Source organism: Cryptotermes secundus, unplaced genomic scaffold (assembly GCF_002891405.2).
Source record: "Cryptotermes secundus unplaced genomic scaffold, Csec_1.0 scaffold2, whole genome shotgun sequence".
Lineage (NCBI taxonomy): Eukaryota > Metazoa > Arthropoda > Insecta > Blattodea > Kalotermitidae > Cryptotermes > Cryptotermes secundus.
In genome coordinates, this window is record NW_019728496.1 from 574610 (window position 1) to 592344 (window position 17735).

The 17735-nt window shown below is 43.7% G+C and overlaps 2 protein-coding genes across 3 annotated transcripts in view; one reads left to right on the forward strand and one right to left on the reverse strand.

Annotated features, from left to right (window-relative positions):
- LOC111865124 (E3 ubiquitin-protein ligase Zswim2-like) overlaps positions 1-17735 on the forward strand; it is a 111099-nt gene that overhangs the window by 52072 nt on the left and 41292 nt on the right. The gene's annotated exons all lie outside the window — the stretch shown is intronic.
- Positions 1881-16980, reverse strand: LOC111865132 (putative uncharacterized protein DDB_G0277255). Of its 2 annotated transcripts, none has more exons than XM_023852888.2 (3): positions 16784-16980; positions 8033-8107; positions 1881-7484 (listed from the first exon to the last, which is right to left on the reverse strand). In XM_023852888.2, the coding sequence occupies exon 3, from the start codon at positions 7272-7274 to the stop codon at positions 3966-3968; it is 3309 nt and encodes a 1102-aa protein (XP_023708656.1). In that variant the 5' UTR covers positions 7275-7484; positions 8033-8107; positions 16784-16980; the 3' UTR covers positions 1881-3965. The 2 variants fall into 2 exon arrangements, with proteins under 2 accessions (XP_023708656.1, XP_023708655.1); XM_023852887.2 differs by having other exon boundaries at positions 16604-16980.

The following is a 17735-nucleotide window of genomic DNA, read 5'->3' on the forward strand; positions in this document are numbered from 1 at the left end:
AACGATTCGTGATCTCACAACACCATGAAAGATCACATCTTCAAGTACTACATACAGAACATCGGTTGTTCTGGTCATTTGCCTTAATTATGTACCTCATGAGGGCTTGTGGGGATGGAGGTACAGCTCCACGCATTAACCTCGATCCTAGATGGATATGAGTTGTCAATTTCACATCTTGACAGATTGAACAGGCGTTCATTGGGAGACCACGTAAGGCCGAGAGGCGGTCTGTAAAGTGGACAAAAGAAAAATCGGTAGTCACTACCGGGAATAAACCTCGATTCTTCGGTCTTGCTGCCTATAGTGCGGTTGTTCTGCTACTGCAAGTGTAATTAGAAGTACAGCGAGTGTAAAGAGTAAGGCGTTGTTACTGACTAGCAAACGCAATGAACCAGAATCTTTGAGAACACTCACTCATCTGCACAAGAAATGCCCTGCATTTCATAGATCCCCGAATTTTCAGCATCGTTTACAACAACCCGCTGAAGCCCCGTGTAATATTTCGTAGTATGTCATTTGTCTACGGTGAAGAATTGTCGCTTCTCGCCCAACTCTCAGACTGGAGAAGTACCCCTTGTGGGCTATCACCAATCACTTATCCTAAGTATTCACAGTTGTTCTCCCTACCTGGAAGCGATCGCCTTCTCCTGCAACCTACGGACACGCCATGCTGCGGTGACCCACTTAAAAAAAACAACTCTGTGGCCTGTAGTCCGCAAGCAAATTATACCGACTGATCGACCGTCGCTTGTTGGCGAAGTGAGTGCCAACTTTAGCGGATAGAGGGTGTCGTGTGGTCAGCGCATCGGATCCTCAAGGCCGTTAATCTCGGTTTTCTAGACCTGAGCCGTTATTTCCTTAAAATAGATCAATTATCTTCACGAGGCTGAGTGGACCCCGTTCCAGACTCACTACTTCTCAGAAAATCTGGTAGCGTCCTCACTGGTGGAGAATTTCGTCCTAACACAGAACATTTTAATATCTATTTTGAAGCAGTTCAATCCCTCCTGTTTCAACTCAACATGTGGCTGTTCTTGCAGTTTAGTTAGGTTCAATCATACCAGCACTTCCTCCTATAATACATGGAATAGACAAGAATTCATGAAATGCTTTCCGCCAATTACAAATCTTGTTATCTAGTGTTGTTTGGAGTACTACTTGAGTAAGTAGGAGGTAAACCACATGTCAATACATTTGTTTACTCCTCATGCTTTGATTGTTGTGTTGCCACCTTTCCATATACAGTTAGCATACCTCCAAATTCCTTGTATTTAGTTTGGACATTCCTCTATCTTAAAAATACTTGTAACCTTCCTAGAAAAGAGTAGGACTTGGAAAATGAGGATTATTATAAATGTCAGAATCTCATTTTGGACATAAACAAACCTGAGAAATAGACTTTAAAGGATTCAGACGATGGTGTATGCTGTATGGAACTATAAGATTTTGGACTGTATCCATCGTGTGGTATATATAAGAAAAAATAAACGTTTCGGAGACTGGATCTGTCTCCCTCCTCAATCAGTGATTGAGACTAGCGCTTTCTAACAGGCCCAACTGAGGTCTATCTTGCTCCATCTACCTGAATATGGAGACAGATCCAGTCTCTGAAACGTTGTGGTTTTTTCTTGTATATACTAGACGATGGATAGAGTCCAAAATAAACCTTATAGTTCTAAACTTGAGAATGCTTATGTACATTATCTGGCAACACAACACTGCTTATTAAAAATAATCCACGTTTTAAGAAGACACAAAAATTAACACTAAAGATTAACGAATGTCATCAACTAGCTGAAAGAAAAATTAAAACACAATAAAGCAGATTATTAACTCTTAAAATGCATTGGTGTTCAAGAAATAAATGGAACATGCCCTTGATTTTATGAAAATTTATTTAATAATCTAAAAAAAACACAAATGGACATTGGATCTTAATCTATGACACTATATGTACATTAATACTTATTGCTGAGGTAGTTGTAACAAATGCCAACATAAGATCAACCAATGGCAAAACCCGTTATTTTTGGAAAGAGACTAAAATAGTTATCTTGTATAATAAATTATGATACAATACTTTTTTGCTTGGCACATTGTGAAAGGATGCTTGGATTATTTAACCAGCCATGGAAAATGAACATGGACTTTTAGAACAGTCATGGATAATAACCTTAATCAAATTTTTAGATTTTATCATGAAAATATTCTTGGACTGTGGGGTCAGTTGTGGAAAGATCAAGCAAAGATTGAATGATGACTAAAATATGCTTGGATTATTGGACCAACAAAGAAAATATGCTTGAAATGCGGGACCAGTCATGAGATGGTGCCAGTAATGTTGGCCCAGTCATGGAGAGAGGAAGCTTAGATTGTTAGACCAGTCACAAGTCATGCTAAGATTATGTTTGAACCGTTGGACCAGTTACAAAAAGATAACTGGATTGTTGGCACAGTCATGGAAAGATGCTTGGGTTGTTGAATCAGTCATGGAATGATGCATGGATTGTTGGTCATCATGAAAATATGAAGCTTTAATTGTTGGACCAGTCATGGGCAAGCTACAAATGCCTGTTCATGAGTGGCCTCAACTTTACATTACTATTGTCCATTATGCAGGAAGAAGAGGAAATGTATGCCACAATTGGATGAAAAATTGTCTGCATACAATTCATCTTCTGTCAACCTCCATTAGAGACAATCATAATTTTGTAGACCAGTATTTCTGAGTGACATATTTCTCTACTGAAGACTATAATACTTCTGTTACATCCAAGCGTATCTTACACACCCGTAAAGAACAAATATATATTAAAAACCCTTAGGTAAAGAATCTCAAATCAGCAGTAATGTCACATTACATTAACAAGATAACACCAACATAATGGATTATTCTACATTCAGAATAGCAACAGTAACGAAAACTGCATGTCACTTCAAACCCTGGATATGACCATTATTGGAATATCTTACATTATCAGTCTTGTAAAAATAATAAAAGCATTAATTAGTTTGGCTGCCATGATATGAGATTTAAGATGTTTCCTCAGGATAATGGAATAGAGTTCATTTATTGAGGCACAGTTTAGAATGTTGAGAAGGAAACACAACACTAACGCCTGATAACATTGTCATACCAGTATCTTCAAAATAAATCGCCATAAAAATACACGAGAAAACATTAGGGAAATTGTATATTGTGCAGCATCTTCAGATATGTAGTGGTATGTAATCTCAACATACCCTTTGTACATGTCATTGTGTAAAATTTTGTCATATAAATATACAAAGCAAATTAAACATACGAATATCACACAAGATGTAATCACACAATTACACTCAACTGGAACTTGAACCAAATCAACTTCTTTAGATTATGGAAACTTAGGATGCCTGCATTTTAAATTAGGCCTGATGTCATCCATACTGGTTTATAAACAAGTGATCCAAAATACTGTGCAATGGAATGATATGATAATCACCATCATCATAAAACTCTCAAAACATTCAAATATGACTCAATATAAACTCATTATTAATATTGCATTCAACAATCCTTCTCAAACTTAAATTTAAACCAACACTGCATAACAAGGTTGAAAACAATTTCATGTCCCTACCGTAAGACTTAACAGGAGAGTCATTATCACTGCAAGATTGAATTCGCTTCAATGTCACTTTAATACAAGAAATGAAGGGTACTGCTAAAATTATGAACTGATCTTTGTAACTCAATTTATACATCAGGCTTCTTGTGCAGCCAAAAGACAACTTTCATCAGTCATTTATGAAAACAAATCAATTTTGGATAAAATGATAGTCAATACAGATATTTAAATAATAGGTTGAACTGGAATCCTTTTGACATGTTTAAAAATATTAATAACATTACGTTTCCTAGTCATTAAAATTGTTGGTTTCTTCAGTTCACAAATTAACGATCGCAAGATATAAAACATTATTCACTGAGCCGACACTTGAATGCTGTTATGCTGGAGGTGACCAGCTTTCCTGCGGTGAGTTTCACAGTGCTTCAGCATGTGATCTTTACGTATGAAGCCCTTCCCACATGTTTCACATTCATAGGGTTTGTGCCCTGTGTGGAGGCACATGTGACGTCGTAGGTCTGTTTTGTGATTGAACTGTTTTGGGCACGCTTCACACTTGTATGGCTTCTCACCTGCATGTTTACCCAAGTGCTGCTGGTACAAGAATTCTGCAGTGAATCTCTTGCCACACCGATCACACTTGTATGGCTTGTGTCCTGAGTGAAAGCTCTTGTTGTGCTGCGTCAGATAGCATGCTTTGTTAAACACTTTGTCACAATCTATGCATTTGTGAAGATCTCCTCTCGATATTGACATTGATTTGAAACCAGCATTCTTGGAGTTATTTATGCTGTTATTATTAGTGGTAGTGTTGATGTTATTGTTATTAACAACCATGGCAGTAATTTCTTCAGTGCCCGTACTGGTGATGTCATCTTCACGTTTGAGATCTGTGGCACATTGCATCATCTGGAGTGGTTTATTAATGTTAGATGAATGACAGTCTGGTGTTCTGGCTGGTGAAAGATTCGATGACACGTTTTCATCACCTACACTTCCGTTGGAATCTACCTGAAGTGTGTTGCTGTTAGTGTCATCCAGAAGACTATTCTGATCTTCAAAGTTGTTTACCCAGTATGAGTTATTGTTGTAGGCATCATTCTGCTTCATTGTTGCCAGCAAGTGCTGGTGGTCATTGTTCAAGAGCCCCCCCACATTATCGATCATAGTTGTGGTTGATCCCGTGTTTACTGTGCTGTAACTCAGTGAAAAAGTGGCTGCTGTCATTCCACTTAAGCCAGAGAGTGAGTTTGCTCCAAAGGGACGAAGTCCAATTTGAGCAAAGCTAGGCAATGGCTGATTATCCTGCTGAGGAGATGTTATGGGAAACAGGAATTGTTGCTCATCTTGTAGATTGAGCGGGGACACGGTACCACCACTGCTGCCACAATTACCAGTAGTAGTTGTGATGTGGTTGTTGATAGAAGTTGGCAGCGTTGGTTGCTGTTCTTGGAGTATAGAAATGTGGGGGGGCTGCCCGTTTGGGGAATACATCTCTGTCAGACTTGCCATCTGGAGTGTAGGTGTAGGGGGCTGAGAATGAAGAAGAGACTGGTGTTGTGGTATGGGGTGGTGGATAAGGTGAGGATGTGATGATGGGGGTTGTGGTGAAACCACTTGGCCCAACATGTAAGGGTGCTGGGAAGAAAGTACTTGTGGGGCTCCTAATTGGTGTAAGTGTGCCTCCAGTGGCATTTGGGGGGCTGGTGCTGGAGATGTATGGACGGAACTGGAAAGGTTGTGAAGAAGGTTGTTCTCGCTGCTGTAATTGGAGGTTAAGAACCGCAGGCCCCCCGTTTGTGCCTCCATTGTTATTGAGGGACCTGCCATCAGGTTTGGGGGACTCACTGCATGCTGTTGATTTCCAGTTGGCAGTAGATTCCCATGTTGCACTGATGGTGTAATTCTTCCAAATGTGCCATTGCTGCTAGCATCTTCACTCCTGGAAGAGTCTTCAACCACAGCTACAATTTGGGGCCCTAAACCAGCTGGCACAGGGCTCTGCTGTGCCACATGTGATTCTCCTGATGGCGTTCCCCTGGAACTGGTTGCAACATCTGTGGCTGCACGTCCAGGATGGTGATGGTTGCTGATGGGCTGTGTGGCTGGGTCAGGTGCTCCACTCTGTTTAACAGCATTCTTATGTAATGTTGTGTTGTAATGCCTTTTGAGATGACCTGAGCTAGTGAACCATTTATTACAAGCAGAACAGTTGTATGTCTTAGGTCTCCGTGCCTCGTTTGACTTCCAAGTCTGATTACCAGGTTGCTGTGAAGTCTGTTGTATGGGTGGTCCATTCTTGTTTTGGTGAGGAGATGCAGAGGACATTGGAACTGGAGGGGGAAGACTAGATGAGATGTTAGGAACTGATGTCATCGTATGATGCAAGTGTTGATGCATTACTTGCCCAGGAACAGTAACCAGGTGCTGAGGGTATAGACCCACCTTCTGATATGTCATGGACTGCTGTTGAGATGTCACCCCCTCTGGAGAAGTCACACCACGGAAGTCTGATGGTGTAGTGGAAGACATGACATGGGAGTTGGCACTGTTTTGTGGTGCACTGCCCCAAAGCATGGCAGACACTGAGTGAGGGTTGCCACCCCTGTTGGAGCCTTCACTGCCTGCTGCAGTTCTTATTGCTGTGGCCTCTTCTTCAGGTTGATACACATGATGTACCTTGTGCGAATCTAGGTCCAAAATTTCTGCTGCTGTTTCATCTTTGGTTTCTCCAACAGCCTGATGGCCCCCTACAACATCCGGACTTCCATTGTTGCCATAATTCCGGAACATGATCTCTTGTTGGAATTGCAGCTGGTTGTTCATGAATGATGGTGATGGTGCAGGAGGATGCGCAGTGTTGATGTGATCTGACAGAGCCGAACTGCTGTTGCACACATAACCACACTTGTCACATTGGTGGGGTGTTGGGGGTGGTTGGTATGATGGTGACGGTCCAGATGAAGTTACACTATTGTTACGATCAGGTATATAAAGTTGGCTCCCTGATGCCGGTCGTTGGTATGGATGATAACGAATGCTGGTTGATGTAACAGGGCCAATGGATGATGATGGAGACGGTGAAGACATTGAATTTGGTGGCGATGATTGGAGATTGTCCATATTGGAAGAAGCTGGAAAATCTATACCTGAGCCTAAAATGTACCCTGAATTACCATTGCCTTCCATGAAATATCCACTGCCCTCTGGATTGGGAGGCAGGAAGTTGCCATATTGTTGGAATGAACGCAATGCCCCGTTTTGTTGCTGAGGCAGAGTGCTTTCACCAACTTTATAACCCGATGAAGCCATTGGAGAGAATCTCTGCACTGAAGAATCTTGGAAAGGAGATGGAGCACTACTATAGCTGCTGGGTGTTGGGGGATGGTTGAAAGAGTTGGATTGCGGACTGCCACCACCTGATGGGTGACCTGGCTCCGACTTGATCATGCCATTGCTAGAATCTGCAGGAGCTGTTGTTACTCCACCCCTTTGTTTATTGGAAGACGCGTTGTTATTATTAGTCTCATCTGGCTGGGTCGCCCACTTTATGAGCAGGTTTTCTTTGTGGTAGTGTAGGTGAACATCCAGAGACTTGATACTATCAAAGTACAGTCCACAGTCTTTACAGTGATGGTCTTGCTGCACACCGCTATGTGCCATAGCTAGTTCTTGCACGAAGGTGCCCCGTCATATATGTTACAAAAATATCTATAACCTTCCCCACAAAGAATAATAAATGCAGCTCACTACACCAAAAATCAGTGGTAACTGATATCAGGACAATGACTGTCTATTCATCCTTGCTGTTGGAAGCCAAACCCTCTTCACAGTTTCCACTAGTTTCCCAGCACTTGCTGAAGACAGCATTACCTGCACAACAGGAATCAAAACAAGTGAGATTATGTACACTGTGATCAATTTAGATGAGCAACTGAAAGACAAGAAAAACAGAACTGAATTAGGCGTCAGGTAAGAAAGTTAGAAACCTTAAACTTTTGAGGTTCTCATGATAGTGACTATGAAAGTAGTGTGTACAGTGCAGTGATACCCTATGCTATAGCTCACGAATACTAACACTTGGGAGGAACCTAATGCAAGTTCTTCCGAAATGCTGTTAAATATTTACCTGCAACCGAGCACTCTGGCTCAAACGGTAACGCGCTTCAGACTTGTATTTGGGAAGCCCTCGCCTTGAATCTCGGCTGGGCGCTGGCTATTCTGATTTGGATTGTTAGTGACTTTCCTCAGTCCATAGAGGCAGCTGCAGGTATAGTACCTACATTAGGTCATGACCACTTCAAGTTCCCTTCCAATTCATTATTCACCAACCATCCTACCATTCGAGGTCATATGCTGAGATACCAGCAGGGTTGTAAACTAAACCACATGAATGGATAAAACTGTGCTCGGGAACTCACATATGATTGCCCTCAGGTGGTGCCCAACAGACCGAAGTAGTGTAGAACAGGACTGGAATTGAAGACCGCAAGTAGCTGCAAAGATAAAACAAGATGGTTAGGCCAGAGCTTCTGCTTCCCTCAGTGATGTGTCAAGACATTTATACCCATTTTATATCCTAACGTTGGGGGGGGGGAGGTATACGGTCTCCTTTTCTCGCATTAGAAGAGGGGGAAGTCTTAACCCGACATGTGAAAATCATGTCACAGAAACTATCTTGACAATTCTATCACGTACATGCCGTTTTGCCTTATTTAACGACGCTGTGTCTTCCTCGAGAATATCAGTCGCTCAGCTAATCACGAAAATTCGAATCATTCATTGGCTTGTTCACAAGAGCCCGCCAAAATTTCTGGATTGAGTCAACTGAAACCATTCCACACTGAAGACTCAACTGCCTTAGCAACGTGTCAGGGGTGTGGGGTTCCTCCCACAATACTACGCCTCACACCCCCCACAACCTGCCGAATGCTATACCCTAAGCATGCCAGGAGGGCCGCGTCATAGCTGAAGCGGTTAGTCGCTGGCTTCCCACAGCGGCGGCCCGATTTCGATCCCGGGGTCTGGTCAAGTGGGATTTATGGTGGACAAAGTGGCGCTGGGGCAGGTTTTCTCCGAGTACTTCGGTTTCCCCTGCCAATCTTCGTTCCACCAATTGCTCCACAATCACCCTCACCTATCATCTGGGGCTGGTATGGGGAATGAGAGCCAGAATTCATGTCCCTATCTAATTCATGGTCAAATTAGTAACACCAAATTTGCACCAAGAGAAGCGGCACTGCATGTATAAGAATTTGAGAGCAGTATAATCCAATCCAACTGAGAAACTAGAAAAGAATATGAAAGAGAATTTCCCCAAAGCTGGACCTACTGGTCAAATCAATTTCTGATCTGAAGATTGCTGCTGTCTTCTGCGAAACAATTTTAATTCCTACAGAGCCAATATAGGAGCCGGGATAGCGCAATCGGTATAGACTGGTTACAGGCTGGAGGAGAAAGGGGTCGAAGTTCGAGTCCCGGTGGGAGCAAGAATTTTCACCTCTCCATATAGTCCAGACCGGGTCTGGGGCCCACTCAGCCTCCTATCCAATGGGTACCGGGGGCTCCTTCCCCGGGCGTGAAGCTGACCACTCACCTCCAACTAGTGCCTAGGTCAAGAAAACGTGGATCTATAGATCCACTCAACCATACACTTTCATGTGTTATGCCTAATTGGTTAAGTACAGGGACTTTACCTTTAGAAACCCAATATGCCACATATTTCAGAGCTGTACGAATAGGAAAATGTGTATAAAAACTTCCAGGCAGCTTCAAATGTAAATGCACTCGATATTTCATGATAGTTCAGATCCCCCAAAAATGTCATGCTGTTAAACACAGCATTATAATTAAGAGTCGAAAGACTCGACGCTTGGCACTTGCCGGGATTAGAATACTTTTTTTTTAATTCGCTTAGTGGGGGTTGCAGTCCAACTGGGTCCACTCGGCACCGAACCCACTGATTGGCCTATTGTAGCCTGCCCCGGATGATTATGATGATGGAGAATTCGGTGGAATGAAGATTGGCGGGGGAAACCGAAGTACTCAGAGAAAACCCGCCCCAGCGGCACTTTTTCCGCCATAAATCTAACTTGATCAGAACGGGTTCGAACCCGGGCCACCGCGGTGGGAAGCCAGCGACTAACCGCTTGAGCTATGGCGCGGCCAATATAGAAAACATAGCTTTGCATCTACATATTCAGCCAATCTTAGTGTGCGGATCGCAATAGAAGAGGGCCGTGGAAATGCTTTGCCACTTCCTCTGGTGACCTGAACCTCACACAATTTTCTAGAATGCAGCAGGAAAGTGTACCGTGATCAGCACTGCTTCCTTATCATTTGTTGTTTGTTGTTGCATGACTCACAGTAAACAGCAATTATACTCTGTACCCTTACGCAGCACACAATTATCGCTACTCAGATATGAAAATCCTAGTAAGCAATAGGGACTTCATCTGCGCGGTTTCGTCTACGAAATTACTGTAGCAGATTTTGATTAATTTTTTCCCCCCTTTTGCACTACAGTCCCAGTGGGCCTAGGCCTACCTCCATGAACTCCGTTCACTTCGGTTTTCCTAGATCTTACACATGCGGTAGGACTCCTTGGGCGAGTGATCAGCTCGTCGCAAGGCCTCTCTGCCTGCAGACAAACACAGAAAAACGCACACCAACATTCATGCCCTGAATGGGATTCGAACCCACGATCTCGGCTTCCGAGCGATCGAAGACAGTGTATGCCTTAGACCGCTCGGCTACCGTGACCGGTTTAGATTAAATTATCTACTATTATTTCACTTTCGTCAAATAATACAACTTTAATGATAGTCTGTTAAATGGCTTGTCTTTTAAGTGGTACATGCCAGAATATGCCTCGTTAATCCATCAGGGGGCGAAACTGACATGAATCCACCCACCTATGTTGGATAGTCAAAACGTCAGTCCCTCTGTAAGTACCATCCCGTTCATACCTGATGGCGCACTGCAGAAAAACACGGTGAAAGACAAAAAGATGTTTCTCACAGACAGATAATCGCAGGAATCATTAATATTTCTGTTATATGCATAGAATTCATCCAGAGACAATTTCTTTGGCCATCAATTTCAAGAGATTACACGGCGTTATATCTCAGGATAGAATCCTTAACCATAGCTGTGAGAATCTAATTTCCTAAAACAAACATCATTTGTGGCGCTGCATTGAAGACTGTCTGCACAGACGCGATAGTAATATTAATATAAAAGTATGGTTATTTACCCCACACATAAAAGCTACATAGACCTCATTTATCCGGATTCCCATCGCGGCGGCCGCCTGCTCGATTCCAGGTGGGATTTGTGGTGGACGAAGTAGACCTGGGGCAGACTTTCTCAGAGTACTTCAGTATCCCCTGCCAATTTCAATTCCGCCGAATGCTCCATAGTCAACTATCATTCGGGTTTGGTAGAAAGAGCCAATTTGGGGCCGACGTACCATGTCGCACTCCACCCCACGAAATTAAAAGTAATTAGGAGTATCTGTTTTGAAGCTAGGCCGTGATATTCAAGAAAATTATTTGTTTTCTGAGAATCAAATTAAGTGTTTTCTTCAGACGTAAGGCGTAAGTCCTTTTACTTTAAACCGAGTGGCTCATATGATTACCATTGGTAGTTAACGGGTTAATATCTGCAACGTTTTTATTTTAAATTTCTATTCACGTCTACAATGGACCGCCTCTGTAGTCTAGTGTTCAGAGTTCCTGGCTGCAGATCCAGAAGTCTGGGTTCGATTCCCGGCGCTATCAGATTCCTCTGAGAGGTAGTGGGCCTGGAACGGGGTCCCCTCAGCCTCGTGAGGATAACTGGGGAACCATTTCAAGGAAACAGCGGCTTCGGTCTAGAAAGCCGAGATTAACAGCCGTGGGGATTCGTTGCGCTGACCACGCGATACTCTCTATCCGCTAAAGTTGGAACTAACTTCGCCGACAAGCGGCGGTCGCTCGGTCGGTATAGCTTGCTTGTGGACTAAAACCACCGAGTTTTTTATCTATTCATAACACAACATACAAGATCCAAAATTACGTTCGTAAAATTAGAATTCGTCCCGATCATCAAATTGAACGCGCCAAAAAGATGCGCGCTCATAACAATCCCTTCCTGCTGCGCTTCATGGCCAAGAACGTCAAGAATGGTATGGTCGTGACTTGTCAGGCGAGCGCGCCTCCTAGCGGCTTGTATACATTTGACGCGCACTCCATGAGCAGACGAGAACATCAAAACTACAACTGTTCTCAACAAATATATCCATTTGGGCTGAAATTGATTTTAAAGAAATATTCTCCTAAAAAGGTAAAAAGTAAAGTTGTCCCTGTTCTTAACTAATTAAGCACTACGCCATGAAGGCGTATGGGGAGTGGATGTATAGATCCACATTTTCCTGACCTCAGCACTAGGAGGTGAGTGGTCAGCTTCATACCCCTGCCGCTTTACCCCGCGGGGAGTCACCGGTCTGGACGATGTGAAGAGATTTTTTTGACCCTACCGGGACTCGGAACTCAGACCCGGCAGTCGTCCAGCCTGTACAGTCGCTATACCAACTACATAACCCCGGCTTCTCCAAAGCTCAAGTATACATAGAAATATTCCTGCTTCTTCCACGAACATGGCAGGATGATAAAATGAACGGTGTGGGCGGAGAATGTGGCATGCATGGGAGATCATAAATGTGTTCAAAATTTTGGTAGAGGTACCTAAGGAAATAGCCATCTTGGAAGATCCAGGAGTAGATGGTAGAATTTTTTTTTATTGCTAGTGGTGTGGGACTAAGTCCCTTGTACTGCGGCCACTTCTGGCCTATTGTACCAGCCCCAGATGATAGGTGAGGGTGATTGTGGAGCAATTGGTGGAATGAAGATTGGCAGGGGAAACCGAAGTAGTCGGAGAAAATCTGCCCCAGCGCCACTTAGTCCACCACAAATCCCACTTGACTAGACCTGGGATCGAACCCGGGCCGCCGCGGTGGGAAGCCAGCGGCCCAGATGGTAGGATACTGCTGAAATTGATCTTAAAGTAGCAAACTGGGTGTTGTTCAGATTCATATGGATCAGGCTAGGGATATGACAGATGCGCCACTATCAGCTTCTGAAACTTACTACATTCAGTTATTTTAATCCTTTCTCGTGCTGGTTCTGATTTGAAGATTACATTTCCATGGTTTTCATAACAAATGCTCTTGAACAGAGACGATAGTTTTCTCTGTCGGAGATAACACTCATCACTAGACATTTAAAGTCATATGACGGCGTCGTATCCACTACATAGGTCCTGTTTTAAGGTTTGTGAACGCCGAAATGCTTCACTTGTTTCAAATTTCCCGCCTTTTGGAGGGCTGAGAAAACCCTCGAATACCAAGTATACTTTTGAATGGAAGCCAGAAAAAACATCAGGGCCATACAAATTTATTGTTATATCTAATCAGATATAAACTAAAATATAACCTCTCGTATCACGGACCTAATAGAGAGCATTGTATTTATCCCGCTGTCATTCCAGTATGTGCCCCAGCCGAAGGGCGCGCCATAGTTGGCTTCCCACCGCGTCGGCCCGGGTTCGATCCCGGGTCTGGTCAAGTGGGATTTGTGGTGGACTAAGTGGCGCTGGGGCAGGTTTTCTCCGAGTACTTCGGTTTCCCCTGCCAATCTTCATTCCACCAAATTCTCTGTCATAATCACCCAAGGCAGGTACAATAGGCCAATCAGTTTCCGCCGTTCCGAGTGGACCCAGCTGGACACCATTAAAAAAAAGTGCCATGGCCACGGACGTTAAAGCGGTCTGCAAATAGGTTGGGCTCTTGGATGTGTTCGGATTCTGTTTCTTTTTAATTATACCAGTAAACCTGAAATTTTGGCTGTTATATATCGTAATCGCTGGTCACGGTAGCCGAGCGGTCTAAGGCATGTACTGTCTTCACTCGCTCGGAAGCCGGGATCGTGGTTCGAATCCAACTCAGAGCATGGATGTTTAGAATTTGTGTGTGCGTGTTTTCTGTGTTTGTGCACAGGTAGAGGCCTTGCGATGAGCTGATCACCCGCCCAAGGAGACCTACCGAATGTGTAAGATCTAGTAAACCGAAGTGAAACGGAGTTTCATGGAGGTAGGGCAAGGCCCAAATTGGGCTATAGCGCCAAAGAAAAAAATTGTAATACTGAGGACAGCAATAATATTTAGCGAGAAATAGTACTTCTGTTTTTTTTAGAAGAAAACACAACAGTTTTCAAAACTGAAAAGAAAACATTTTTTACAAGGAATATTGGACGAGAAGGGATAAACAATCATGCCAGTTAATATTTCTATTTATGTAATGTTTCCAACTCCACGGGTCAGTCCTCGAGAAACCGCACTGTTCCGCATATAGGTGTCACTTCCGGTTAGAAGAATGGCTGTTCCCCGGAAGACGAAACCGGCGGGTTTATCTGGAACGTTGGTATCTATCCATTGCCGCACATGACTCCACATACCAGAATATCCTTACCTACTGCCATTTTCTTCCCCAAATTTTCTGATCCATAATATCATCAAGCAGTCCTTCATAAGATATTTACCTAGTGAAGCAATTCCCCTGTATTTTATAGAACCCGAATTTAAGTTTCAAGATTCTTAAGATCCTGCCACTGGTCCATACTGTAAGCCAAATGAATCCAGTCAACACTCTTCCATCTTGGATCTTTACGATACATGTTCCCCTCATATATGCGCTACAAACAAAATGTAGTTCGGCCTAACTATTTTTTTTAATTATCCGTCAAATGAGTCATCTGTAGCAATTTCCTCAGCCTGTGAGAAGCAGTAGGCTGAGCCGTAAGGTCTCATAAAGTCACAATTCAGCTACGGAAGAATTTCGAGCCGCGATATTTCAGTCAGCACAGCAACAGTACAGGAGCTGCAGGGCCGAAGCATAGGTTCGATTCTCGGCAAGGGATGGATTGTTTTTCTTCTTCTCCACAGAGTTGATGCCGGTTCTGGGGCCCACATAACCTCCTGTCCCGTGAGTACCGAGCACTCTTTCCACGGGAGTAAAGCACTCGGGCCATTACGTTGACCACTCGCCTAGTGCCGAGGGTTAAGAGGAGCTACAGGCTTCTCCGCACCCCTTCGTGACGTGGTGCTTCATTTAGCACTTGAATATCTTTATCTTCGGGGTGTGAAGCTGACCACTCACCACCAGTTAAAGCCGAGGTCAAGAAAATGTGTATCTATATATCCCCTCCCCCCGTACGCCTTCATGGCGTAGTGCTTAGTTAAGCACGGGAGCAACTTTACCTTACACAAGAACTTTCCTGAATTGTAAGCACGAACTTCTGATTAATTCTACATTATGATCATATTTTTCTACCTACATAACCACGACACATAGAACTCTGTTCGTCTTTTTTAGTTCTTAATGATTAATGTAATTCTAAAATGTTCTCTAAAAATACTTCTTAGTAAAATAGAAGCTTTGTCTTTAGTATGGAGGAGAGGGGTTAGGAATTTTTTCATAAAAATAACCGATGAGGCGCAAGGGTGAGAACCTGCAACAGTGGACTGAGTGCTGCAAATCCGACCTCCATTCCCATATTCATTGTTGCCGAAGTGCCTGAGAAGAACCCGGCCGCCTCAGAATCTATGTAACACCGAGCGAATTAGCCGTGGCCTATTCTAAAGTTCTGCCCGAGTATTCACTTCTACGAAACTGTTACCTCGAAGTAATAATAAATTTCTCAGTCAGTCCACCACCAAACTGATCGTTAGCTACCGCGGTCACTTTGCTTTTTGTTAGGGCTACGGCTTAGTAGTTTGTTCCGGGACTTCCTGTCTAATGTTATTGAAAGGGTAGACGATAATGCTTGTTATGCTCTTAACTGAGTAGACGCAAAAACAAGATTACTCAGAATTACTGGGGTTCTGGACTATTTCCATCGCCCGGAATTTTAGGTAATAAAGGACACGACGTTTCGGAAACAGATCACTGGACCAGTGATTGAGATTAGCTCTTTCTAAGCGGCCCAACTGAGTAGGTGTCTTCCTTTCTCACCTGAAGACGGAAACAGACTCAGTTTCCGAAACGTCGTGTCCTTTATTACCTTAAATTCAGGACGATGGAAAAAGTCCAAAACCCCTGTAATTCTGTCATCCACCATCGTCAGAACCCTTTAGAATCTACATGAAGATTATTGTCTTCCTGACTGTGACGCCGTGTTTCTGGTATATATTTACCAACTGTAAACAAACTGTATCCTGTTTTCATCACAATCTATTCTTCTACTCGAAAGGTTGCAGGTTCCTCTTAAATGCAGATAACCCGACTACACGGAGTCATATTCCATAAGGTTAATCTTTTAGTCACTCCTGTTAAGAATTTATGGGCTAAAAGCAATTATCTCGCCCTTGATTCGAACCCAGAAATGGTCATACCGGCACTTTTCTTTATAGTTCCGTGCCCCGGGTTGTCTTAGGCCACACTAACGCATGGACACTAATGTTATAAGGCGACGAATTTAAAGAAAGTGGATCCTTATTTAATTGCGGTTTCAGTTACGGTGCTACATAGCATTGCATGCAACAGATCATTAATGTAAATCTAAAATTTGGAAACGAGAGCTCGTGTCTTATTTAAACGTACTATAAACGTTTGGGGTCGCGCCATACCTCAAGCGGTTAGTCGCTGGCTTCCCACCCGGGTCTGGTCAAGTGGGATTTGTGGTGGACAAAGTGGCGCTGGGGCAGGTTTTCTCCGAGTACTTCGGTTTCCCCTGCCAATCTTCATTCCACCAATTGCTCCACAATCAACCTCACGTATCATCTGGGGCTGGTAGAATAGGCCAGAAGTGGCCGCAATACAAGGGACTTGGTCCCACCCTACTAGCAATAAAGAAATAAAATAATATGGATGTTTACATACAGAGACAAGGAAACATGAAAACCCTAAGCGTAATCGGTAATCTGACCGCAAGACCAATCTGTCGGGTGACACTCACCTGTTACTCCTCCACCGTGAGAAAGACCGTGAAACCTACGTCGCAAAAGATGTACGTGCTGCAAGCTTCCATACCCTCCAATTAGACCAGATCACATTTTTCTGTCGTCCTGACGAAAACCACTTCGACCTCTTCAACCATAGCCACACTGTTTAACGCTCACTAGATCACTGTACTTACGTTAGTTTGGCCTGTCGCTTCGGATGTCCCTGACAATCACAACACGTCCATTGTCTCACCAAACACACACACACACACACAACACGTGTCCACTGCTCACTCACTAATGTCCGGGCAGCTTTATTTCGGACCAGGCTCACAAGAACCCCCACTGTACAACAGCAGTTACTTCGCCAACCAAAAGCGTCCTCTTTCGTTCCTCGCCAGCCAACCAGTCATCACCAAAGATCTGGCCTTCCCCTCCGCAGATCCTATCCCTCTTCCCCCACCCAACGCTCCTGCCAAACTGGAGAGGGCCAGGATGGCGCCTCACGGTTCCTCCTCCTCCCCCCCTTCTACTGACGCGAAATCCACCAAAAACTTGGATGACCAGAAAATCTCTTTGTGACATCTTAGGAGATGCCGTTTTCTACAGTATCCTAGAAACAGGAAGAAGCTAAGGATTTTACGTACACAGTTTATTTTTCCAGTCGCCTTGACCTTGAAGTCTCCGGTTCGGTTACCGAGCTTGATTCATATTCCACGCAAGTTAAGGATTTTCTTACCCCTCCAACTCAGTGTCTTTTTTGTTTACTTGATTCATGGTTTCTTTAACGGCGCTGTCAATTGCCCAGACTAGACACCATCAAATAATTGGATGTCAGTGAAAAATAGTTTTGAAAGAATGTAGGTAGGAAAGACACGTGGCTTGAATTATTATGCCTGCCATGGAAAGTACCACGATATCTGAGTCCGGGTTGTGATTCGAACCGGGCACCTCACGATTACGAAACACGAATGCTACCCACCCCAGTGCGGTATTCGGTAAGCCCCTCAGAATCTTATAGTTGCTCCAGGAGTCAATCATGTATTGAGTAACTACATTTTGGATACACCCGGTCGACCCATAGCCATCGCGTACCCCACTCCGCCACCTCAACATAGACCTTATCCAGTTTAAATTAATGAATAC